The 27909-nt window shown below is 35.7% G+C and overlaps 1 protein-coding gene across 13 annotated transcripts in view; it reads right to left on the minus strand.

Moving 5' to 3' along the window:
* Window positions 1-27909, minus strand: part of CDON (cell adhesion associated, oncogene regulated) — a 191209-nt gene that overhangs the window by 13399 nt on the left and 149901 nt on the right. For all 13 annotated transcript variants that reach the window (XM_069079832.1, XM_069079831.1, XM_069079835.1 and 10 more), the window contains 9 exons: window positions 25952-26126; window positions 24863-24994; window positions 22745-22948; window positions 22180-22361; window positions 21608-21713; window positions 16285-16407; window positions 13589-13810; window positions 9460-9737; window positions 6998-7077 (listed from right to left, as the gene is read on the minus strand). In XM_069079832.1, coding sequence (XP_068935933.1) covers window positions 6998-7077; window positions 9460-9737; window positions 13589-13810; window positions 16285-16407; window positions 21608-21713; window positions 22180-22361; window positions 22745-22948; window positions 24863-24994; window positions 25952-26126 — 1502 coding nt within the window. The remainder of the gene's footprint in view (window positions 1-6997; window positions 7078-9459; window positions 9738-13588; window positions 13811-16284; window positions 16408-21607; window positions 21714-22179; window positions 22362-22744; window positions 22949-24862; window positions 24995-25951; window positions 26127-27909) is intronic.

The following is a 27909-nucleotide window of genomic DNA, read 5'->3' on the forward strand; positions in this document are numbered from 1 at the left end:
ACTACTCAGTAAACAGGGGAGGTCTGTTTTACTACCTGTAAGGCAGGAAAATGACTCAAAGTCTATTAGGGTTTCATGTTAAATAGGAAAATGCTCCCAATTCCATCCTCTCTGAACAGAAAGTTTTCTGTCATTCACTGTCAGCATTATGAACTAGGAAATTAGAGAATCTACAAAAGTCACTTTGGTATTTGCTCAACCACAGTATTAGACATCCTCAAAAGACTACACTTATACTTTTTAAAATCTCTTCTGAAGCAAGTAATCCATGGTTGAAAATAGAATGAAAATAAGGATTTAATGAACACCTGCATATAGATAACATTATTAAGCATATAGATAATTTAAAATTTATGACATCTCTCCCATTAAATGACAAATTCCTTGCAGAGTATGGACCATGTATATAAGTCCTTGACACTCAGTAAAACATTCTGTGTATTTATTACTTATTTACTGAGTATATTCTCAATTCTTTATTTAAAACTGTGTATCTTAGAGACATCTTAAACTTACACATCTAAAACTGAACTAATTATCTTTCACCCAAAATACCCTTCTTCCAGACTTCCCTATTCCTATTGAAGGCATCACCATCCTTCCAATGTTTCAGGTTCATAATCTCAGCATTATCCTGGATTCTTCACATTTCTGTACTCTACATTGTAATTAATGGTAATGATAATTTGAAGATTTTCCCTGACCCTTAATAAGCCTAAGGGAATCTGAAGACTTTCTTCACTTTGAAAATAAACTCTGCCCCTTTAAAGGCTGAATGTAATCACACAGAGCCCTGCTTTGGAAATAAACTATGCCTCCTAATAGGCTGAATGTAATCACATGGAGCCTGTGGTGGGAGAGTCTGCTGAAGGGTGGAGCAGAGCCCAGAGGAAGTTAGGAGTCAGAGATAGCTAACTGGGAGGAGGAGAGCACATGACCCAGGGAGTCAGTCAGGCTTGTGAATAAAAATATTGGTTTGTGGGAAGGCTAATGGATACTGTGGCTCTCTGTGCTGTTATGGTTTATTAACTTCTTTGCTACTATGATGGAACTGGCTTATTGGTTTTGAGATTTGGTTTTCTGGTGTCTGAATAAATGCTTTGCTTCTGTTCTCCAAATGAAGAGTCTGTTATATTTTGCAATTGAGCGCCATGCAGGTATATTTATAGTGATTATGGGCGCTGAAAATATTGCATTGGCACTATATACATATACCATCGATTGCCAAATCTTTTTATTCCCACCTCCATATCATTTCCTTTATACAGCCCTTTCTCCCTACTCACACAACTACCACCTTAGCTCAGGGTCTCATCAGTCCTCATCAAGATTATTATAGTAGCCTCCAAAACAGCCTCCCTGTCTCAAGTTTCTTCTATTCAAGTTCATCCTACACACTACAGTCAAAGTAATTTTCCTTAGATAGGTAGATAAAGCTTTTAAGAGCTTACAAGATATGAAGTGACAAGAATATAAATTTCAAGCAAAAGGAGTCCTTATCCTCAAGAATCTTACATTTTAATGGAGAAAGACAATACACAAAAGGGAGATGAAACATAAAGGTTGGGGAAAGGTACTCACATGGGGACAAGGTATAAAAGTCTGGCCTATGCATTTTCTCAAATAGAGATTTCATAGAACTTGACAACTGGAGGAGAGGCATGCAAGGATACAGGTACATATAAGGTGAGAAGGCAGTTGTGGTGAGGGTGGGAAAGTCCAAAGAGAGTCAGGAGTGGAGCCAGGAGAGAAATTAATCAGAAATGTAGAACTCTCCTATCAATAAATTCCAGTGGCTTCCATTATCTGTAGGATACTCCTCTGTTTAGCTTTTAAAGCCCTACACAACGTGGCTCTAATCTCTCTCTCTAGGCTTGGTGGACATTACTTCCCTTCCCACACACTATGACCCAGCCAAACTGGTCTCCTCTCTGTCACTCATCATCTTCTACCCTCTCTCTCTGTGACTTTACATTCACTGTCTCCCATTCCCAGAATACATTGTACCTTATAGAATCCTGTTTTTCCTTTTAGATGTACCACAGACACAATCTTCTGCATGAAGCTTTTCCTAATACCCTCACAAATGCCTCATAAACTACCTTGTATTTAACTATTTCATATATATGTGTGTGTTTGTGTATATGTGTGTATGTATATATGTATGCACATATATACACACATATTTATCTATTTATTAATGTGTTGACTGATTAACTTTATAATTGTGCTCTTTCTCTATCAGCATATACATTTTTATATGTTCTTGTCTCCCTCATTAGCTCCCTGAGAGTAGGATATGTTTCACTCTTTATATTTGTGTTCCCATTGCCAAGCACAGAATCTTATATATCATAGGCACTTGGTAAATACTTGTTGATTGATTACATAACTTTGTTCTTTTTTTCCTTATAGAAATTAAATGAAAACTGTTATATGAGCTGGTTGAAATCAACAAGCATTTTAACCAACAAGCATTTATTCAAGTAACTATTATATGCCAGATACTGTGCTAGGTGCTGAGGATATAAGTGCAAAAGTGAAACAATCCCTGACTTTAGGAAGCTTACATTCTCACAGGAAAATACAATATCCACACATAAGATACAAAAAAATGTATCTACGGTGATGGGGGTAAGGGAGAACATAAAGCTGTAAAAGAGAGAAAGAACTGATGAAGAAAATGGCACTTGAACTAGAAAGCAAGGGTATTTGAGGGGACATCAACATGTTAAGCTGAAGTCCTAAGGTTTTGGGAATAGAAGAAGACTGGGAACAAGATATTGAACTTGGCTCTCAAAGTGATTTTCTAAAATATAGATCCAATGTTGCTCCCCTCCTACACAATAAACTTCAGTGGCTCCCTATCACCTTCAGGATAAAATATAAAGATACTCTATATCCAATTCCACCCATTTCACTGGTTGCTTCTCATGAATGGAATGCTTTCCCTCTTCCTCATCTTTGCCTCCCGCCTGCTTTTAATTCTAGTGACTCTGCTTTGCTGATTATTTCCTATCTACCCTCTATGTTACTTTTGCCTTTCTTTGTACATTAGCACACTAACACATAGTAGGTATTAAATAAATGTTTACTGATTGACTCATTGGCATATGTTTCCTTTAAGTATACTCACTCCAATAAGACTGGCTTTTATGGGTTGCCATTACAGAGAAATTTGAACATCACTTGTTGTCCATGTTTTCCAAGACACTATTTTCTTGCAAGTCTGTTTATGCTTCGTTTTTACTATCAGCAATGCTGCTTGCTTTTTCTCAGATGAATTCTATACATTTTTCCAAGCTTATTTTTGCGTGGTCATTTCCTGTATCTTTCTAATCTCTGTAGGAAGCCTGATGTAATTTCTTTCTCCTTCCTGATGGGACCTCCCAATTCAGTTATGATCTGTGAATTTCATTAGTGTCCTGTTTACTCTCTTTTCCAGATTATCAAGAATGATGTTAAATGTGACCAGACCCACCATCAATCCTATGGATCCAACCATCCATGCAACTGAAAAACAAAATTTAGCTTGTATGTCCTGGACTACATTCCAAGGTAAGGGAGAGTTAAAGAGGAAGTAGGGAAGAGTGTAAAAAAAAAGAGATTACTGGAGGAGATATCAGACTTTTTTTTTAAACAAAAGTTCTGATTAACTCTTATGCTGTCAAAATAATAAAATGAGTCTTCAAACTCAAAAAAGGTTGTTTAATCCATGGCTCCTGTCTGAGAGATAGCTATTTGCAAAGCTACATTTATATTGGTACATGTGCATTCTACCCTGGCCAAATATGTCATTGCACATTCCTCTTAGGGATTTATTTTTAAGTATTAATATTAACTAAACAGAACTATCCCTTAAAGATAAACCATAACCACGGCGCTGACCAAATTTGTTTAAACATAGCTCCCTTACAACTTAAGAGTATGCTCCCTTTTTACCTAGCCCTAAATATCTAACATTCAAGTTAGAATGATACCTTAGAGACTAAGATGGTGTTTTCATTTGTGCTGCCCGATGAAGTCAAGGGATTCAGAAGAGAAAGAGATCTGGGAAGGCAACAGCTAGTTAAGAAAACAGTGTATTTTTTTTAAAGGATTTGGTTTTCTGGGCCACAATTTAAAATATAGAAATGACAGATTCTTGGCCAGAGATGTAATACATCTAACAAATGCAAAAGGTAATAATGTTTCTGCTTTAAGTCTTGCAAATTAATATTCTAAAAGGTAGAGGAGAGAAGGGAGAACATTGCAGGCATGGAGATAGAATGTCCCATGTGAATAACAGCAAGAAGGCCACTGTGGTTGGACCAGAAAGTATATAAAGAGGAGGAATGTATATAAAGGCTAGATATGCAGGGTGGGATAGGATAGGAAGGGCTTTAAATGTCAAACAGACAAGTTTGTATTTGACCCTAAAGGAAATAAAGAGCCACTGGAGTTTACCATAGGGAAATGACATAGACTACTTATATGTTAGGAATATCACTTTGACAGCAGTGTGAAGGATGGATTGGAAAAAGAAGAAACTACAGAAAAAGAGACCAATTAAGAGGCTCTTACGATAATCCAGGGAAGAGGTGATGAGTGCCTGAGCTAAGGTGGTGGCTGGTTGAGTAGAGACAGGGATAGTTGAGAGAAATGTTGTAGAGATACAATCCATAAGACTCAGTAAGTGATTGGATATGCTGGGTAAGGAAGAAGTGAGGAGGCTAGGATGACTCCAAGCTTGTGCACCTAACTGGAAGGAAGGTGATATCCTCAACACAAAAAGATTTCTGCTGTAAGATAATAAATCTGGTTTTGAACATGCTGAATCTAAGTTGCCTATAGGAGACCTAGTCTGAAATGTCCAAGAGGTAGTTGGTGGTGAGGAACTGGAACTCAGTAAAGAATTGAAGGCTGGAAGTAGAGACCTGGGAGATTATAATTACAACCAAAGGAGTTAATGAAGTTAGGGCATTAGGGGGTGTGATATTAATGATGATCCAATAAAGAAGATTGAAAAGAAATAGTCAAATGCCAGGGAAGAGAACGCAGAAAGTGTACTACTACACAAACTCAGGTGTCCAAGTGGAGGGGGTGGTCAATATTATCAAAGTAAGGTTAGTAAATATGAAGATTAAGTAAAGGTCATTGGACGTGGCAATAAAGAGATCATTTGGAGAGAGTAGTGTCAGTTGAGGGATGAGATCAATCCAAGGAGCAACCTGAAAGGCAGGTGGAAAACCAAGAAAAATCAGTGTCTCTGAAGTCAAGGGAAAAGAGAATATCCAGACTGAAATGATCAACAGTGTCAAAATCTGCAGAAAGCCCAAAAAGGAAGAATATTTTATTTACAAACAGTAGGATAATGACCCATCTATGTTCAGGTGCAACAAATAATAAAGTAAGCACATTCTAAATTAAAATAAATAAAGGGCAACAAGGTAGCTACAAGTTGGTTTTAAAACAAATCCATTGCTTTGAATTTTTTCTTTTTACATAATCACTAAGCAATATGAATAAACTACCATTTGCTTGGTACCGTGCAGGCAGGAGGCACAATGGATAGAGAGCACAGGGCCTGGAGTCAGGAAATATGACTATTCTACCCAACATCACTACAAATTTAAATGTGAGAGCTATCAGAGACCTAAATAATGAACAAGTATGTCAAAGAATGCAAAACAATATATACAGATGAATCTTGCCAACATAAAAAAATGAACATATACACTAATGCTCAGGGGCAGGCACAATGGATGTCAGGCTGGGGCTGGAGTCAGGAAGACGAGTTCAAATTTGACCTCAGCCACTTACTAGTCGTGTGACTCACGGGAGTCACAACCCTGTTTGCTTCAGTTTCCTCATCTGTAAAATGAACTAGGGAAGGAACTGGCAAACCATTCTGGTATCTTTGCCAAGAAAACCCCAAAGAGGGTCACAAAGAGTCAGACACAACTGAAATTACTGAACAACAACACTACTGGTCACAGAGTATCATAAAATTATAAGCCATAGAGCCTCCTTGACATGTAACACCCTCCCCTTTATCTCCAATATGTGCTGATAAATATACTAAAATCTTTTTTTTTTAAGCTAAGGGCATAATTTAATATTTTTATAAGTTCTATATGCAAAACATTCTGGAAATATAAGGAGTACAGACAGTCTGGCACAGTTAAAGTACTGGACTTTCAACCAGGAGAAGTGGGAATCCTCTCTCTGATAGTTCCCAGCTGTGTACAAGTCACTTAATCTCTAAGCATGGTTCCTTGTCTGTAAAACAGGGAAAATAATATCTCTAGTACTTACCAGAGCTATCATGAAAATTACACAGGAGAGTGTTTGTAAAAGTGCTTTGTAGATGGCAGCTATAAGGAGTGTTGCATTATAAGAAATCTTTTGTAGAATAAGACTGCCGAACAATGTATGTCGAACTTCATATATCATAAAATAAAGCAAAATTCTAGGAGGACAAAAACTCGGTGAACCTTTTGGAGATGGCCATAATGAAACCTGACCAAGGTTAACATTTTTATTAATGTATGGGATTTGTATAGTAAATCAATTGAAAAGAAAGTAAAAAGATGCTACTTATCTTAAAGCTGTTCATTTGAAAATTCTAACATTACTTTAGGTGATTCTGTAAGAAAACTTTCATCAGCATAATAGGAGGAATACAGTCCAGTAGTTTCTAATACTCAAACATCCAGTTATCTTCACAAAACATATGTGAGATAGGAAAACTGACGGTATTAGATGAAAAAAGATAATAATACTTTTTATTCAAATACCACTTTTAACCTAAAGATTTTAATAGCTTATGGATAATAGAGCAATTAATATTCTCATACTATTCCTGGAGAAACTGAAGCATATGAAGTTAGGGTTTTACAGAAAGAAAAACACAATGGGTAAGGACTTGACCATTGCAGTTCCTCAAAAGTCTCCACCGTCAAAGGAAAATAAACTCTATATTCATATTTATGTGTACACATTCACACTCATTTACCTGTTGTTGTTTCTACAATTTCGGCAGTTAACACACTCCAACGGGTCAGTCTGAGGTACTGCTGTATACATTCCACCGCTCTTGGTAAAGAACACAAGTTGAAGGGAAGAGAAGAAATGAAAAAAGATGATGATAAGTTATTAGTTCAAATAACCCCTATCTACAAAACAGATTTATGGTAAACAGATGTGACAAATTTTTTTTAACAGTAACACTCAGTAATCACACAAAAATCACCATCTTCATGACTGAAATTTTACAAAGTAGCACACTTCTACACGATACTAAAATAGTACTCTACAAAATTAAAGAATATTTTCCCAAGCAATTTGAAGTTGTAAAAAATTAAGTACAAGGTAGAATATGATCATATCTCTTCCCTGCTTTGAATCTAACATGGCCAAAATACATTTAATATACACTTTATATAAATGGTATCCTAATTCTACTTTTTAACCATACATCAAAGAATTTCATGTGAGCCCAGCTGGGAGAGAGAGGGTATAAATAAAGCCTCTTCATCTGATGTCACAAGATAAAACCTATCTTCATTTTCCTATAATCATTAGGATTAGGTTGGTTCCCTTGACTATAGTGAGTTTTGAAATACGTTATATTTTTCCAGATGGAGTAGATTCTTAGCCAGCAATGACTTGAAGGAGAGTATAATATTTTGGTGTTGCTTTTGGCAAAAACTGCCTGGCAATTAAGCAAAACAACCAGATTAACACATACCTCATTGTGAAATGCTTACTTGACATTCATGACAGCAAGACTGGGAAATGCTTCTAAAAGGTGGACTAAGCTTAGAGCTAGAATTATGCTCTGTGATGAAAAAGTCAAACTGACACTAATAAACAATGGCAGAGGCTGAGCTACACTTTACCCAAATCAAGCCTTGAAGGTTGGGAAAAATGCAAGCATAATACTTTTTATTTCTACTTGCCTCTGAAATGCCATAGTCCAAGTAGAAGGCCCCAGAATTTCTCTCAGAGGCACAGGGCCTCTAAATCAACCAGAAGCAAGAATTGCTTTTTTAAAATGTGGGAGAGAATAATCTTACGTTCTTTTCAGATTGCCTATGCAAATTTATAAGAGCATCATAAAATGAAATTAACCATTTACATTATTACAGTTCCTAAACTTTTAAAACATTACTACATTGGTAAGTCATTGTTAGTTTATAAACACATGTAATATGTATGTGTTTATGTAAATGCTCTTTCCTATCTGAAAAAATAAGAATTTACAAAATAAGGGGGGAAAAATATCTCCAAGAAACTGAAAGAGTTTGAACCAAAGATACAGACCTCTAAGGAAATACCTCTAGTACAGCAACTACCACATAAATAGCAACATATTATTCCAAAGCCTCAAACTACTTAGGTTTAATTACTAAAGCAAACAATAGCACCATTTTTCTTTATGGAAATAGCATGTGATACTCAAACTTCCATGCTGTCTTCTTCAGTTTTCTTGGGCAATTTTCAGTGGTTTTGACTAGGAACAAAAAGTGACAAAAATACGGTAATTCTGGGAATAAGCCATCTGTTTTCACATGCAATAGTGAAATCACTATTCCCTTTCAGAAATGAGATACATTTAGGCAAATTAAATATTTTTTAAAAGCACACAAAGGCTAGATTACATATTTGTGGTTTTAAAAAAAGATATTTAAGCAAATCGATAATTTCAAAGCTTAAAACAAAGCCTCATTAAAACAGAAATTTATTTTTTGTTAGATTTAAAGTTTGAAAAAGAAACCTTGTATCTCCTCAAAATTATCACAAAATCATCAATATTACTTCCACTTAAAACAGTAACGTGGGAAATATATGAATGCTTAATTCAAGTAACTGTCATAAATTTTCTGACAAAATGGAAAATATGGTCTCATGACAGGCAACATAATAAATCTAATTTTCTATTAAAGAAGGAATAAACCCTTAGCCAGAATTCATATAGAACATAACAATTACCTTACTCAAATTTTTAATAACGAAGTAGATCAAACACCATTAAAAGAAAGCAGCTTTATAACGGCTTCTTTCCTTACAGATAGATGTCACTTAAAGAGTGTGATATAATATGTTAAATAGGAATTGAGAAAAAATAGGTGGAACATGTTTATTGGCCTGGTCTGTGTCCAATAACATTTTTGCTGAGTATCAGGTATAAACTCCAAAATCTATTCTGTAGAGTTGCTCTAGATTAAATGTTAATTACTAAATACAAATAAATTAACTCATAATAACTTGTACCTAACAATTTAAAACTAAAACTAGAATTATAAAGGAAAAAGCAATGACTACCCTGGAACAAGATACTGCCAATCGTACATCCCACTCAATGGAACATGCAGTGCTTTCATGGCCAAAAGCAAGATATGCTAACCCTTTTTCTATACCTTGGCACCTTGCTGTCCATAGAAGGCTTTTTCTTATAAATGATAAGTCTCTTACATTCACTAAGTGGTGAGGATGCTCATATTCCACATGAGTTCTGTTAAGGGAGTTGTGTCCAGGGTAATGTCCTCCATTTACATTCCCATTCATGATCCCATTGACTCCATTGGGAATTTTATGGTGGAGATGTGGGCAGCCATTGCTGAGGGTTCCATTGCTGATAAAGCTTCCATGGACACTGCCATTGATTCGGCTTGTGCCAGGCAGAGTGGTGTATTCCATCACTGGTCCATTAATATCTGAGCCCTGATAGAGGTATCCTGGTGGGTCATATTCTGTTAAGAGAATGTGACAGGGAAAAAAGTATGATGCTGAAAGGAAAATCAGTAAGTTTTACTGATGAAACTGAGTAACCAATAAGAATTTGTATTCATTTATTTTATATTTTTACTGCATAAAATCCCATATATACTTGCTTCCTCTCCCCTTGTGATAGTAATGGCAATTAAAGATTCCCCTGTATTGGCTTGGTTTTCAAATTGATTGTATTAAAACCCAGAGTTTGTTAATCCCACCTGTGGGATGGGCTTGTTGATGTGAAAAGAAAGTCCTGAAGTGGGAGGAGCTGGTGATGTAGATTTGGAGAGACAAGAGAGAGGCGGAGGATCTTTTTGCAGCAGCACCTCGTGGAGAGAGAGAGACTAAGAGAATTGCTGGTGGCCGCTTTGAATTGCCCTGGACTTTTGAGACCTGCCCCCTGAGCTGCCAAAGACTGAGGAGACATGGCTGTTTTGCTGGTACTTTGTCTGTCTGTTTTGATGTTGTTTTGCCAGATTTGTCCACTGGTGAAAGACAGTCCTTTTGTTGAAGAAGTTCTGGAACCTGGCTGTTCGCTAAGAAGCCCTGAGACTGTCCTGCAGACAGAGAGTGAATACTGTCCACTGGTGAGGGACAGTACTGTTGTTGCAGGGGTCTGGAGACTGTCCTGCAGACAGAATGAATACTGTCCACTGGTGAAGGACAGTGCTGTTGTTGCAGGGGTCTGGGAGCCTTTCTGTTGGTTAAGAAGCCCTGAAGAAGGATTTTCTTGTTGTATGTTTACAGAAATCCTGGGAGAGGGCTTTGCTAATGTGTTCAGGGCTTCTGGGACTGTTCTACAGACAGAGGATAAATTCATGAAGGGACTGGCAATGTATCTTATGGCCTTGCTAAGCCTTGTCTCCCCAGGAACTAAGATTGCTGAGAACTTGCCTCATGTCAAGATGAAGAAAAGACCTCCATTTGGGTATTAAGTGCTGTGTTTAAACTTGATGTAACTCTGGGGTAGATTCAATTGTGATCCAGGGGTGGGGAACTTTTGACCTTATGTTTGGAAACTAATCTCCATTTGAGAAGAGGGGCTTTGTGGTGGACTTAATTAAGGTATAGCCTAGGGGTGGAGAAGTATTTAGAACAGAGACTTTGTAATTGATTGAATGATTGGAAGGTCCTGGGGTGGGGTAGTACTTGGAGATTATTTAATCACACTTAGTAAATGCTGTATTTTGAATGATGTCATGTTTTGATCTTCTCTGTTCTTGGTTTGTCACAGAATAAAATAGAGAGCACCTATGCTGGTATTTTGAACCTGGGAAGTTGCCTTTGCTTGACATTACATTACACCCCTAGAATGTTAACTCCATGTGAGAAAGGATTGTTTCATTCTTTTTACTTATATCCACAATTCTAGCACATAGCAGACACAATAAATATTTGCTGATTTAACTAGAAGACAAATATTAACCTATTATTTGCTTAGCATTTAATTTCCCTATGATAAAAAATGCCAAGGAAACCTTAAAAATAGATAGTACTCTATAAATCAACTGGAAAATTAAATTTTTTCAAAAGAAGATAAAAAGCACTTTTGTGGTTATAAATTAGGTATTAAAGAGAAGTTATCGATCCATTCCTAATAATCCATTTACTGACCTCCTTGAATATTGTAACTAGTTTTAGAGAAAAGACAAAAAATCCAAGATGAGAGAATTGTCCTTTTCTCCTTATTAAAGAAATAAGTTAAAAAAGAAAATAATACATAATTCTAATTTCTAGTGGCATATGTGTCAGAAGCAAGAAATGGATAGGCAGATATTTCCTGGAAAATATGACATCTGAATATCCCATGACCTATTATTTGGTTTCTGAGAAACCCTTCAATGGCATTAATACCATTATAAAACCTACACTGATGCATTACTATGTCTTAAAAGGAATATGTTATGACTTCACCTGTATAATTGATATCATATTGCCTGCCTTCTCAAGGAATGTAGGAGGGGAATAAGGAAAAGAGAATTTACAACTCAAAAAAATTTTTTAAATTATTGTTAATTTTTTTAAACATGTAATTGGGAAACATTTAACAAAATATGTGTACATATGTATACATTTATGTGTATATTATATGTATATATTACACACACATATAGGAAATGTTACTTCACACCAATCTGGTCATATCAATCTACTGTTCTTGTTCATCCTTCAATTTTTTTTTCCTTTTTGGAGGGGGGAAGGTAGGGCAATTGGGGTTAAGTGACTTGTCCAAGGTCACATGGCTAGTTTTGTGTGTGTGTGTGTGTGTGTGTGTGTGTGTGTGTTAACTGTCTGAGGCTGAATTTGAACTCAGGTCTTCCTGATTCCAGGGCCTGTACTCTATTCACTGCGCCACCTAGCCACCCCTCCTCCTTCAATTTTAAAGAGGACTAATGACATCACAGGGTGATGTCTTGAATTGAATTTAAGTGTGGCAGAGGTACACAGAGGTCATCAGCCTGGCAATGGCCTGGGATGCAGTAGATGACCTTGGCATTTTCAATGTCTAACCAAGTTCTCAGTGCTTTAGCTTCAGCTGCCTTCATGGCCACTGGAACAAATTGTTCTCATCCACCCATTCCACTGGGAAAAGTCTTCACATGTTTGTGGTACACACCCCCCGCCCCAATTCACTGATGGGTTTGTGGCCCTTTGGTTACTCTCAACCTGGTTTAACCCATCTGCTGCTTCACATTGCTATAGCTTCTTGGAGCCACAAGTGAGATTTGAGTGCCAGGTGGACACCAAATGTGGATGAGCAGCCCTGAAAAAGGCTCAGCAAGCCCTTACAACAGACATGCTAGTTCTCCTTGAACACCCACACATCCTTCATATCGATCTAGTCAGAAAGTCTATCAACTTTCAGACAGCACAGAGTACACTAAAATATCTAAATGATACTGCTGTATCTACAACAATTTATGACAAGGGGTAAAAAATCCTATTAATTAAATGTTTCCTGCCAAATGTCATGTTTTTCTGTGCTGTAAATTAAAAGGAAGGTTCACTGCAAATGGAAGTTGGTGTCAACTTCTGCCCTTGCTGGCCCTAATCCTACTGGGCCTCCCTTCCCTATTTAAATATTTCCCTTTATTTGAGGACAAAGGAATCAAAATTAAGATATTTCCTATAAGACCTGGCCATCCCATTGAGTTAAAAGTTTGAAAAGGAAAAGGAGGAAGTGGGGGAAAAAAAGGATTAGAATCTATGTTTCACAATGGTACCTATATAGCTATTTTGTACATAATCAATTGGCCTGTAACATAACCACTCAGAACTATATTAGTTATCCCCTAAAGCCTTAACTTCATGAACAACTGAACAACCATGGGTACCATTCAGTGTGATGGCGCTGATTTTAAATGCTGGACAATCCAGACGATGGTAACTTAGTTCTCTAGCACCTTCCTTTCTACCATAGTGTTGACCAATGAAATTTGTAATACTAAGAAGATGGTCTGCTGTGGCTTCCTTGCTATTTCTCCTTGGTGGTCTAAAAGTGTGAGCATTTCCCAGTACTAAATCAGCTATTTGTTTGGGGGCCAGGTTACTTTTGGCTTTATTTGGCTCTGTTTTGTATTGTTGATCAGAGCATTAATTTCTTCTGGGCAATTTAATTTAATGCCCTACTTGTTTTGGCTTGCAAGTGAGAACAGTATGATCATTAGTGTTACCCACTCTGAATGAATAGTTTTAAACATTTATGTTTTTTTTACCATGACGTTTACATACTATGGTAAAAGTGTTAGAAAGTCAATATTTATTCCAACAATACTTTCCTGCCCATCCTTTTTTGGAAAGAAAGATAAGTAACTTTTGAATTACTTACTCTGTATGGTATTTTGCTGTCGATTCTTCCATAGACACATGGCAATGAAAACCATGAGAATAAGCACCATCACTCCGAGCACACAGCCTACTATCAGATACAGCATATCACTGCTCCGGGCAGGACCCAGTGCTGGGCCAATATTCCCTCCACCTCCAAAAGAGTTTGGAGGGGTGCTCAAGTCCTTGGTAGGATACTCCGAGGCTCCAGGAACCCGTTTCACTAATTGAAAAACAATGGAAAGCATGGCCTCAGAATGAATATTGTCTCTATGAAATGGTTTATTCATTGAAAAAGATTTGTATAGGGATGTGAGCCTGTGTTTACTCTTGTAATTGAGATGATCTGACCACCAATAAGTCATAGACAGGGCTTAAAGTTAAAATATTCTGAACAGCTTCAGCTTATAAAACTTAAAGGAAAGTAAAAAGAGCAAAAACATATCTGGCCTATTATAAACCTGATCTGACCAACTTTTTAAAGTATAGGATATCAATTTAATTACTGAATGAACAAAAATCTCCCAAATGGGTAAAATATATCAAGTTTTTAGACTGCTGTTAAGGAAAAAAGAACCTACCTGTTTGACCTAAGCTAATCTGAAAATGGCCAAGAATGTATATTTTGTATTTCCATGGTATCATTAATATTAAAAGATAGCCTTTAGATGAGGAAACTGATAAGAATGATCAACTATCAGAATGCAATTTTTAAACACACTGAATGTAATGCTTCAAACTAGAAAAATAAACAAAGAAAAGATTTATTCATGCTCTGAAGTTCTGGGATATCTGGGGTTCAAATTAAATAGTGTTTTAAAACTTTGTTTTAAAAAGCAGTATAAATATCAAGTATTCTTCATACACCACTGAAAGGGTGGGAATAGGAAATGACACATATGATCCTTATGAAATTCAAGCTAACATCCAAGTACATAAAATCAAGCACTTATATATCCAATGTGATCTGCACTGATACTTTACTTATCTTGTTACCTTAGCTGTTTGCAACATCAGAAAGAGAAAGACATGGAACACCTCAAAAAAAAGTGGCGGGCTGGCCAGGTGGTGCAGCGAGTAAGAGCACCAGCCCCGGCATCGGGAGACTAGGATCGGTTCCAGACTCAGATACTTGGCACCCACACAAAATAACTGGCCATGTAACCTTGATTAAGTTACTTAACTCCAATTGCTTAAAAAAAATAATGGCACCTTAAGTGGGCTAAATAAACGTAAATTCAAGTCTTGCTTCTGACATATAAAGGCTTTGTAATCACAGGCAAATCAGTTAACTTCTCATTACTGCAGACAATCTTTTAAGGCAACAATGACAATAGTAAACATTCATATAGTGCTTTAAGGTTTGCAAGGCCCTTCACATCTCATTTGATCCTCACAACTGTGCTATGAGGTAGATACTACAAGTACTCTTACCCTCAGTTTGCAGATGAGGAAACTGAGAATTTCAGAGTTACAAGATGCCATCTAGTCCAACACATACCTGAAAGGAATCCAGTATAATAGCCCCAGTGACTTTTCTAAAGTCACAAAGCTGATTAGGTGTCAGAGGCTAGATTGGACTCCAGATCTCTGATTCCAAGTCTGGCACTCTCCACATGAAACTGAAACAACCTCTGGTGGGGTTTAACTATTACAGTGAAGTGTGACACTAGGTATCCATAATGAAGGCATCAAACAAGCAGAAAAGGTTAAGTTGTTTCCTATATTTAGGAGGCAGGGAAGTGCATAATATATTAGAAATATCTTCATAAGTCATTAAAGAAAACTTTTGAGGGAAAAAATATTTTCATTCAAAGCTAAATTTAGAAAAGTTTTGAGTGTTTAAAGGGGTAATGTCAACTATCAAAATTTAGTTAAATCAATCTTCACATTGCCTGATGTTGCTAGATAAATGAAGTATTATTGTGTATTTTATACTTGCTGACAAATCATACCATCACTATTCTTATGCCACTATCATCTTTCATTTCTCTAATGGAGATTACAAGTTTCCTGAGGAAAGAATTTCTCTTTAATCTCCCTTAATGACTAATATAGTGCTCTACATTCAGCAAGAACTTGATATATACTAAGAACCTAAACAAAGACAGATTTCAGAAGCTGTGTATACATTTTTTTAACCATGGATTCAATATATTTGTGCATTATTATCCTTTGTTTTTGAAAATAATGCTGACACTGAATTTCTATGCATAGGCACAGCTGAAAAGTCCAAGGTGACACTAATGGGTACTTGTAAAAATTTGAACTTAAAACCACTTTAAAGTTTACAAAAGCACTTTCTTTATAACACCCCTTAAGGCAGGTCACATATTATTATCCTCATTTAAAAATGAGGCAATGGAGGCATAATGAAGTGACATGTACAGGACCACACAGTAAACATCAAAGGCAGGACTCCAATCCCAAAACCAATGCTTTTTTTGTCACACATTGCTACACCAAGGTCATGGGTTAGTGATTCTAACACTGGGAAATGGGGCGGCGAGGTGGCACAGTGAATGGAGTACCGGCCCTGGAGTCAGGAGGACCTGAGTTCAAATCCGTCCTCAGACACTTTGGGCAAGTCACTTAACACCAATTGCCCTGCCCTCCCCCTCCAAAAGGCAAAAAAACAAAACACTGGGAAGTTTAACTGCCTCAGAGAAAAGCACAACCCCCCTGCACTTTACCTACCTTTGGTTTCACAGATCATCACATTGCTGAATTCACTTTCTCCTCCTTCATTAAAGCACTGCATTTTAATATCATAAGATGTTTCTGGCTGCAGGTGACCAATCATATGCCACTGTTTTGAACCTGGGAGGGAATGATATTTTTAAAAAATCAGCTTTGTACACAATTACAGAGCAGGAAGGAAATTCAGAGGCTACAACAACTTTTACCCACATAATGAATCCTGTCTACATTACCAACCTCTACTTAAAGTCTTCCAATGAGAGGTAACTAACCACCTCCTGAGGTAGCCCATTCCATTTCTGGACAGCTCTAATTGTTAGGGAGTTTTTCCTAACATTGTCATGCTAATTTCCTCCCAATGGTCCTAGCTCTACCCTGCAAAGTACATATGATATAAAGGAAATATACATTTTCTTATTTTAATACATCTAATAAGATCTGTGCTTTTGTCAGTGTGGGTGTTCTCTCCATTGAAAAAGATCACATTCTCTCTCCCAGGACCATATATGTGGTTTTTTGAGCTGCTGTTAACATCCTGCTGATGAGATATTATTATTTATTATTCAATATTTCTTGGGAACCATGCTAATTTAACACAACATGTATAAAGATCTACTTGGGCAAAAAAGATGGGCATTTAATAAATGATATTTATAATTTTCTGGCTATCTCAGAGAAATGAGATAATAATATTTCTAACTTTTTGAAAGCATTATTAGCATTACTTTTTAAAATGCTTATAAATTATTTTATAAAATGCTTATGTCTCAGGGCCATGTAAATACTTAATTTTCCTGAATTCTTCTTTCAGTCTTAAATCATACAAAAAAAAGTACTAGACTGTCTCCCTACCAGGAAGCATACAAATAAGTGAGATCAATCTTCTTTATCTTAAATGACAACTTACACAGAACAAGCAAAGATGTCTAACTAAATTCTCAAATCTTCAATTAGTTGCAGGCACATAAGATGAGCTAAAAACAGATACTTAATAAATATAATCTCCTGAATGATAATGCTCAAATAAATTATCCCACTAAGGGAAAGGGCAGGCTCTTATCCCCCAGTTTCTCTTCAGTCTCTTGAGTCAGAGACTACAAACCAAATAAGCATGGCTAATAGAATGATTTTGTTATCACTGGCTCACTGCCAACTGTTCATTTAGAAACTCTCTTAAACTGAGTACTTCAGTATAACTCACCCTCCATCTTTACTTTCATGGACTTGTGACAAATTTTAATAAACAGAGACCCTTCTTAGTGGGTTTAATTAACTGTTTGAGTACTTTTAATCCCTCTCAGAAAATGCCTCTTCCAACTGTTTCCACTGTTTCTTAGAAATTCAACTATACCACCTACTGATTTAAGGATTAATTAAAGGGTGAGTACACTCATATGTGCCCTCACGCAAACACTCACACTCACACACTCTTCTCTCTCAAGCTACTCAGCTTATAGGGCCCAGGATGCTTTTTAATTCAACAGAGACAAAAAATATTTCAAACTGTAAACAACTTCCCTTACCAGATTCCCAAACAAAACTCTCCACACATAGAGATTCACATTGTAAAAGGATTAAGATCTGCTTGTTTTAGAATTAAGAGGCTGAAAGGTTCATTCAAAAATAATTCTATGCTCCATTTGTAAGTGGTAAGAGGGCTCAAAAGAATATTTACTTAAATACTGGTTGAAGCTGGAAACTGGCCTATTCCTAAAAGCCAACATTTTTCCAAAGTCCTCCTCAAATCTTCTCTGCCCTCTAGAGTCTCTGACCCTAGCCCTACTCCCACCTCCCCATAAACATTCTTCTGAGTAATTATCACACCAGGTCTGAGGATTCTATTTCACACCACTAGTGGAAATGGAATTAGTACAGAACTGTGCTTCCTATACAGAATTATCAAGAAAAAGAATTTTAAGCCATTCACTATATTTAATGTTAAGTTAATATTAAGTTGCCATTACGAATCCTCTGGTAACTGAAATTCCACAGCATATAAGTATGAGACAGATTCTTTTCTTTAATATTATATAATTTCAAAACAAATACATGCATTAACTGGTTTAATTCCAACTAGCACATCATTTGTGAAAAAGATTTTGATTCTTTGTTAGGAATAACTTTAAAAAGTTAAGGATTTACAAGAGAGAATAAAGAACTAAGCTCATAGTTCAAAATGATTAATGCTTTGATTTATTTAGTACTTAAATGAATCAGGCAAGATAAAAATAAACATCTGCCCCCCATCAAAAAAATTTTTAAATGCTCCAGTACCCTAGAAAGCAATTTCAATTTTAAATGTAGAGCTTAACCAGGAAGAGAGAATAATTTAATGAATTTAATTGTTGTTCTCCTATAGTATGCTTTAAAAATCAACTGACAATGTCCAAATGTCTGAACAATTTTAGATTAAAAGAACATTAGTGAGTTAAAGTTTAATTTAAAAGAAAATTTTACCTAAGAGGAAGGGGCATTATAGGTTTCTAGTCTTGAGAGCACTAAGCAGACTCTAATGTTTTCCAAGTGCCACAAAAGTAATTCCAAATGCATAAACTTGAAAATCAGAAATAAGCAAAAATTTCATAGGATCTTTGAGCCCATTTAAACATCTAACTGTTCAGTGGCTTTCATTTATAAACAATTTCTGTGTACCATAAGGCAAAAATAACATATTTACAGACAACATTCATGATTTGGAAGATTGCAAAAATTCAAAGTCCTAGTTAGAACTGAGAGTACAGCTGTTGACATAAGTATAAGTATTTTTTCAGCACTAGAAACTTCTTAGTTTCCTTTTATTTAAAACAGACTTTAGGAAAATGACTTCTTCTATGGTATTTCAGACTCAAGAGGCCAAACTAATTCACTATATTCAGAGCTCATAAAAAGGATTTACTGGTTTATTTGAATGAAAGAGAATTAATTTGACTGATAAAAATTGAAATGATTGTTAAAATATCCAGAGACTTGATACAAGCCATTTAAGGGGTAAAGACTAAGTAGCTGACAGCTCTTAAGAACTAGATACTTGAGGGATTTTTGTTTTGTTTTGTTTTGGTAAGCAGAAGTAGTAAGTTTGTAAGAAGTAGTAAGCAGTAAGTTTGATATCAAGAAGTCATCTTTCAGGAAAATTTTCTGATATGATCCATCCGTTAGGACAGTTAACATGTCAGAGAAGCCATCAGGAGGGACTTCAGAGGTCACATGAGCCAATCTTCCCGATGCTAGAATATCTCCTAAAATTTCTCTGACAAGACAGATGTACATACATAAAAAGAACACTATCAGTGATAGAGAGCTTACTCCTCTGCAAGACAATCCATTCCCTGGCTGAACAAACTGTGATATTAAGAAACAATGAGTAGGATATTTTCAGAAAAACTCGGAAAGACTTACTGATACAAATGAAGTAAGTAGAACCAAGAGATCACTGTACACAGTAACAGCAATATTATACAATCAACTGTGAATAACTTAACTATTCTCAGCAATACAAAAATTCATGACAATTCCAAAGGACTTATGATGAAAAATGCTATCCACATCCAGAGAAAAATGGAGTCTGAATGTAGATCAAAGCATACTATATTTTATTTTTGTGTGGTTTTCTTTTTGGTCTGTATTTTCTTTTACAACATGACTAATATGGAAATATGTTTTGCATGACTGCACATATATAACCTATAAAAAACTGCTTGCCTTCTCAATGACAAGGGAAGAAGGGAGAGAATTTGGAACTCAAAATTTTCAAAAATAAATAAAAAACTGTTTTTACATGTAATTGAGGGGAAAAACAATTCATTCACCATTGCTAATCATTTCTAAATATTACAAAGTTCTTCCCTATTTTGAGCTGAAAACTATCTCTAAATTACTTGTTCTGTCCTCTGAAACACATACTTGTTTTTCTGCAAAAGTCTTCAAATATCCATAGAGAACTATTACATTTTCTAGTCAATCTTTTCCAGGCTGCTTTTTCCTAGACCTTTTCCTCATATGACATCCAGAATCTCTGCCATCAAGACCCCTGAGTGCCCTGCCACTTACTAGTGATGTGTATGATTTTGGTCAAGTCATTGTACTTCTCTAGGCCTAATTTTCCTCATCTGGAGGGAGAGAGAGAGAGAAGAGCCCCTATATGATCGCTGAGGTCTAGTCCATTTCTAACATTCTAATACTGTCTTTTTGTTTTGTTTTGTTTTTTGGATGGGGGAAGACAGGGCAATTGGGGTTAAGTGACTTGCCCAAGGTCACATGGCTAGTAAGTGTTAAAAGTGTCTGAGGCCAGATTTGAACTCAGGTCCTCCTGACTCCAGGGCCAGTGCTCTATTCACTTTGCCACCTAGCCACCCCTAATACTGTCATTTTTCAATAGTTTTCATAAATTTGACACCTAGGACCAAATGCACACTCCAGATATGATAAGACTACTGAACAAAGGGCTCAGTAATACTATCACAATTCTCTCAGTAAGGAAATTCTATAGCCATTAATGCAGCATAAGATAGCATCGGTGTTTTGCTGTTTTGAGCAGGAGTATCACACTCTCAGCTTAAACTGAATTTAGGATTAACCAAGACCACTCATGCCAGGTTTTTTTTTTTTTTACGTGAATTTATCAATGTGTCTCCTCTATTCTTTTTTCAAGTCTAAAAGTAAGACTTAATTAACATTTATCCCAGTTAAATTTGAAGGTTTCAATTCTTTGGAAGAAATTACATGATAATGACTTAGTCACCATCTCATTGAAGATGGCTAGATTTTCATTTAAGACATATTTCTCACTGATCTCAGGTCGATTCTAAGTAGAGAGCAGGGACAGAAAAATAAAGGATCAATGACACACAATGGGCAGATTTATGATGGGGTACAATGGAAAGATACTGTCTAGAAAGAGAAGTCAGCTAATAGTTGCTGTAAGGCAATATTCCTATGTTGACCTCCTATGTACTACTGTATATCGTGGGTTAATAAAACACAATTAGGGATTTAATAGTAACAAATTTATGTTTTTGCACTTAAATTTCATTGGTAGTATTTAAGTTCATCTTTTAAAGTGCCAGCATATCCTAACGAGAAATAGCCTCTAATATTCAAAAATAAACTGTTAAGTTGTGAACAGAAAGTCAATCCACTTCAAAGACAGAATAGAGCACTTTCTTTCTCCCTTAGTGACATTTTAACAGACTGAGTTTAACTTAGTCACAGGAAAAAACGGCTTTCATTATTTCTCAAATCTATATCTCCCATCTCCACAGTCCCCTTGGAGCTCCTTCTTGATTCTCCAGCCTAAAGAACACTGAGACTTAAAAGGACTTACCTTCTACCACATCCCTCTTGTAATCACTATCATTATCACTATCTGTTGGTCGGTAATAGATATAGAATCCTTGGATAGGTGTGTTATTGTTGCTTGAAGGAATATACTGAAAAACAGAAGGAAAGACTCATCAAAGATGAAATAGAAGTTTTGTATTTATGGAAATTTCATTTTCATTCACTATGATGTCTTTTTGGTTTTATCTTCCTATCACCAAGCTTGTACTTTAGATTAAAATGGAAAAAAAAAAGAAGTCTGTTTAGAATGCAGAGCCTACTACACTCTGCTAAGCTCAACAGCATAAAAGTACATCTGGTTCCAAATTATTAAACCATGAAATGGTAATGAACAGAGCACTTGGAAGGGAGCCAAAGAAAAAGTCATTTCATTTTCAGTACTGCCATATTTGTACTATGTGGTTTTTAAAAGCTACTTAAAAGCTCTATGCCTCAGTTTCCCCTCAGTAAAAAATTCAAAGGCTCCCTTATCCACAACAGAGTTATCACAAGGCTGTCTGAGTAGAACTACAATCAGAATGGAAAATTTACTAAAGAGAAGATGCTACTACTTACCGTCCATTTCAACATAATCTGAGTATCACTGACAGCTTCTGTATATGTGATGTGAGGTCCAGCAACTGGACGGTTGGAAAAGCGGTTGGGAAATCCAGCTACTTGGTAAGGGCGAGATGCAGAACTCCGAAAACTCTCACCATAATGGTTGATAGCAATTACTCTAAATTTGTAGGTGGAGCCTTTTGGAAGAACACATAGCTTAGAAAGTCATGAGCAGATAACAGAAGACAAAGTATAATTTGTCATTAAACATTAAAAAAAAGTTTCCTTAGATTACTGTCATATTTACTCTAGGTTTGCCTGGTTTCTTTTAGACAGTCTCAAGACAGGTAAGTAATGCTCTAATACGAACCTTGAAAAGGACAAATGTGATAAAAAAAAAAAAAGCTTATAAGTTTTCATGGGAACAAACATTAATTGGAATTAACAGAGTATGCGCCATCATCAGGACCAGGCAATTTTAGTCAAAGAAAATTCAATGTTTTTCTGTTAAAAATATGCATCCCAAATCCAAAATAATATAAAAGACTGATGTAAAACAGAGATATCTGGGTAAAAGTACCTGGTTCTAAGCTACGCACTTCCACAGAAAGTTTGGAAGGAGGTATATCTTCAGCTGCCACTAGCCAATCACTGTTCTTCATCCTTTTATACTCAACCTTGAAGGCAGTGATGGGAGAACCTCCATTTGCCCGAGGAATCCAAGTGACATACACAGAAGTTTCTGAGGCAGTAGAGATAGTAGGTCGATCTGGTGCTTCTGGAACTAGAAAAGAAAACATAAAGGACAAACAACTTTTGAATAATCACAGTAATAGGAATCAACGCGGTCTATATAGTGTAAATAAGCCAGAAACCTCATTTTATTCAATACTTTGAACCTCTATTCTCATCAAATCTTTTATCACAGTTTGTCAACCAACGGTAAAATTGAAAAGTTTCACCTTGCTTCCTTTCCTGACCTCTACTCAAGCTATTAATAGGAAATTAGATGCTTAAGAGGCAAGAAACAATAGAAGAATCAGGTCATGAATTGTCTATAGCTAGATTACATATTCTCTGACAAATGGAAAACTGATAAGGTATAATCATTATGACCATGTTATTTTTGGTTTATGGACAAAAATTGCTCAAGCTCAGCAATGTCTACTTGGCTCCCAATGTCAAATGGTCGCAATTTAGAATATAAGTTATTAAATATATTATTTCACTTAATCTACCTGAAAAAAAAAGTACACAGTGAACAAATTTCTGTTTGAGCACCTACCATAATATTGCCATGCAGAAAAATTTGCTGATTTAACAGAGCACCCTACAAATATACAGAGGTAATATTCTAAGAAAACACATGGATTGGTAAAAACCACAAAATTATATATGTTAACATTTTCTTGAGAGTTATTCCACCTTAACACATGGATCTTATAGAGTACTGCTTACTCCATAAATTGTTTAAGTATGGAAAAAGAATAAAATCAAGCAGGCAAATTTCATCAATACTTACTGGACTCACTTCAAATTAGAAAGCAATGGGAACAGAAAATGAATAAAACTGTTAGTAAATCTGATATTTTATAATAAACTTCTGACCTTCCTTACTTTAACATATATATTACTAAAGCCTATCTAGGAACAACCACAAAACAGATAAGCAAACTATTAAAGAAAATACAAGTAAAAATACATTCTAACAATACTATGCTCAAAGAGGCCTAAAGACTACATTTGAATAAATGGGATAGGAAATACATTCAGATGATAGCTTTGAATATAAGGAATTCTTCTTAGGTATAGACATACAGTAAAGCTTTTTAGACAGCTGAAGTCTTTCAGAAGGTTATTGTGTGAAAAGTAACAGCAAATTAACAAAGAGAAACTTGTTACTAGAGAAGCAGCTAAATTCTAGAGGACAAAGTCAAAATTGTGAAGGTTTACACACTGTATGTACAATCAGTCCATAGAAGATTAGAAAGAAGACAAATGAAAGGTTTGCAAACTTGCATAGGTAAATGCAGAAATCTTATGCCTCTCACAGGAGTCATGACATAAAAGGCAACACAACAAACAAATTATATTTCAACTGTGGAGTTAGTGAGTATCAAAATTAAATTACATGAAGTAAGTAACCTGACCAAATCTTGGTGTCAAAGATTGCTAAAAAAAAATACAAGACTAGATAGGGCATTTACTTAATTTTTCAAAAGGAATAGTCTCAAACATAGGATGCCTTAGGGCAAATGCTAAATTGTCATAGTAGAGAAAATATTCCAAAGACAACAATTAAGAACACATCTCTGAAAAGAAAAGAATAGAGGCATTAAGATGATTGTTTTCTGTAAGAACTAGATGCAAATTACCAATTTCCAAACTTTTTCCCTTTTCCAAATAATAGCCATAAAATCTGTTTCAATTATCCAATTGAAAATTGGATAACCCTTGAGATTTTTATACATCAATTCACTTGCACACTACACAAGACAAAGGGTTACTAACAATTTTGTACAATGACATAATAATCCAAAAGAAAACACAGGACTTGGAAGACAGAAAGTCATAGTGTAAAACTTAAACATTAGAAAACAAATAAAAGATTATGTTGAAAGAAATCAACTAATAAGATAGCTCACTTTATTTGATTATATAAAATGAAAAGAAATGTAAAAAAAAATTTAATTTTTACCTCCACTATGCCTGGAGGGATCTGTAAGCACCACTCCAAAGTTGCTGTTGGTCCCCTCTGAAACAACAGGATGTTTAGGGATGCCCAATGGTGGAGAGGAGGCCTGTGTGTTTTTTGATGATGATGTTCTTTCTATCAAGTTTATGAAAAATATGATGAGCTCAAAGAAAGAAATTCTGGAAAATTCCAATTGCATTATGTGTATACAAATTGTTATTTTACTAAATGTATAGTTTTAATCAATTTTAATTTTTAGTTCATGGAATATGATTTTGATATACAAAATATAAATATCTGGGTATAGTTTTTTAAGTTCTTTAGTAATAACAAAAGAAAGTTAACATGCTTCCTACCACTTACTACTTATGTAACCTTGGCCAAGTTATCTAACTCCTCTGGGACTCAGTTTTCTTACCTGCAAAATGAGGAGTTGAATTAGGTGGCCTCTAAGGTTCCTTTCTACTCTCAATCTCTGATTTTATGATCATTAATCCACAAAATAACCTTATTTTATACTTGGAAAAAATAACATGCAATGATTAAGTCACATAGTGACTCATTCAATGAAGGATCATGACTAATTAATTCTCAATACTAATTCAGTTTTGTTTTCATAGAATAAGTCTTTTAATTCTAGAAATCAAAATTTGTTATTAAATAGCCTCTAAAAGATGCCCTCTTGAGCAAGATGACAAATTTTCAAAATTATAAAAAATGAAATATTATTTTAATAACTGAAAAGTTTATTGGTACTAAATAGTATGCCACTATTTATTACTAGGGATTCAAAATTAATTACTAGGGATTACTTGTTGAAATTCATCACAAAGTTCTGATGTATACATACACAGAATATACTAACATGTATACATACACACACTAACAACTTATCTTTCCTCAAAAGCCCCCTCCCTATCATACTGCTATACTAGAACAATTTAAAGTGTTCAATTTGGGGGGGAGAGGGAAGAAACTATCCCATGATAGAGGCCTCCCATATAAGTATCATGCTACATAGAGTTAAGCTAATTGCTAATAAAATAACATCCAGCTATTCCATTCTTCTAACAGCAGAACAAGCCCTATTACCTTTGCTAGTTCGGAAGGTAAGCATGGCAGGCTGTCCTTCACCTGCTGCACTTCTTGCTACCATCAAGACTTCATAAAGACTGGATGGTTCCAGTTCTGTTAGGTGGAGCTCATTCTCACTTCCAGGAACTCTAACTGTGTGCCAGTTTCCTACTAAACCAATTCCATCATCAAGCTGTATAAGAAGAAAATCAAAAGTGAAAACAGTGTCCAGGTAAGATGAATGAGGATGGTGGGGAGAGGGATGGGGAAATCCAGAACAGAAGGATCATCTTCTTCCCTCTCATTTCAGTCAGTACTGAGCATTTGAGATCAGAACTGGACCACAACCAGTTCCAGAAGGGATGAAACATTTGGTAAAGCATTTAAAATCTACTTCATACTATGTAGAAAAGAAAAATGAGAAAGGAGATTTAGTAAGTTTAGTCCTCTATTGAATTATAATTAACCACAAGGAGATGTGTGTGATGAAAGTTTCTACCAACTGAATTAACTATTTTTTTCCAGAATTATTAAACTTACACAAATTAGAAACAGAGAATAAGGCTATCAGATATGAGTAAAACCAGTTAAGCATACTATTATTCTTATTAGTAGTACTATGAATAACAATACCTCACATTTTTATAGCACTTTAAAATTTACAAAGTGCTTCAAAAAGTACTAGTTAACTACAGATTACTCCAGTGATTAATCATGAGATATGACTCAAACATGTAATTCAACAAAAATGGATTTCTATTTTTTTCCCTTATCACTTATTTGTCAGGGAACTTGTTTGTCCCTCAAAACAAAAAAAAGAAAATTTTTCATTCTATTCTAATGCATCACCCTAAAATGTAAACAATTACCAAAATCCAATTGAGAAGGGCCCAGAGTGCACTAAATTCTCTAGTGTCCTTTACCAGATCATCATCCATGTCATATCCACTAATTGAGTGTTCTCCAAGCCTCTAGGTTCCTGCTTTTCTTTCTACAATCTCTCACTTGGTAACTCCATCAGTGCCCATGGATTCAATGATCATCCATCATTAGTAGATGACTTCCAGATTTATAGATCCAACCTTACTATTTCCCCTAAGTTCTAGTTCCCAATGACCTATTGGGCATTTTGAATTAGATCTCCTGCAAGTACCTCGAACTCTTATCTGTCCAAAACAGAACTCTTATCTCCTTTCCCCTTCTCCAATCCACCCTTCTTCCAAACTTTTCTATTACCATCATCCTCCCAGGCTCACAATTTCCTGTAAGTCTATCTCTACTTCAATTCATCCTTCACTCAACCCCCCAAGGGATCTTCCTAAAGAAGAGGTCTAACTACTTTACATGCCTACTTGGTAAAGTCCAGGTAAGGCTTCCTACTACCTCCAGGACCAAATACAAACCTCTCTACTTGGAATTTAAAAGCTCTTCAAAAACTGGCCAGTTCTTTCTTACCTTTCCATTCTTACTGTACATCTTGTACATTACTCCCCCTTCCAAACAATACATGGTCCAGCCATATTGACCTCCCTGTAACTCCTTACACATCACTGATGTTCTGTCTCCATATCTTTGCTCCCTATTCTTGGAACATTCTTTTCCTCAGCTCTACCTCTGGGAATCTGGGTTTCCTTCAAGACTTCAAGGCTCAAGTGCTATAGTCTACAAGCTTTTACTGGTACTTCCAGGTGCTAGTGCCTTTCCCCTCCCAAAATGATCTTGAATTTTTTATCTTGCATTATGTTGAGGGTGTATTTATCAAGTAAGTTCTTAAAGGACATAGTTCATCCCAAGTACTTAGCACTGTATTTAGTACAAGGGAGGCACTTAATGAATGTTTGGTGGCTGATAACTCCCAGAAACTTGCTTTCAGTTTTCCTACCATCTCATCACTTGGGGACATTCCCAACCTAGTTCTTGCTTCTTTTTCTTAAACTAGTGTCAAGGAAAACATATCTGTGTTCTATAAATTATTC

The sequence above is a fragment of the Petaurus breviceps genome, unplaced genomic scaffold (assembly GCF_028583685.1).
Source record: "Petaurus breviceps papuanus isolate PSGF00001 unplaced genomic scaffold, PetGlider_PUasm1.0 91133, whole genome shotgun sequence".
NCBI classification, from domain to species: domain Eukaryota; kingdom Metazoa; phylum Chordata; class Mammalia; order Diprotodontia; family Petauridae; genus Petaurus; species Petaurus breviceps.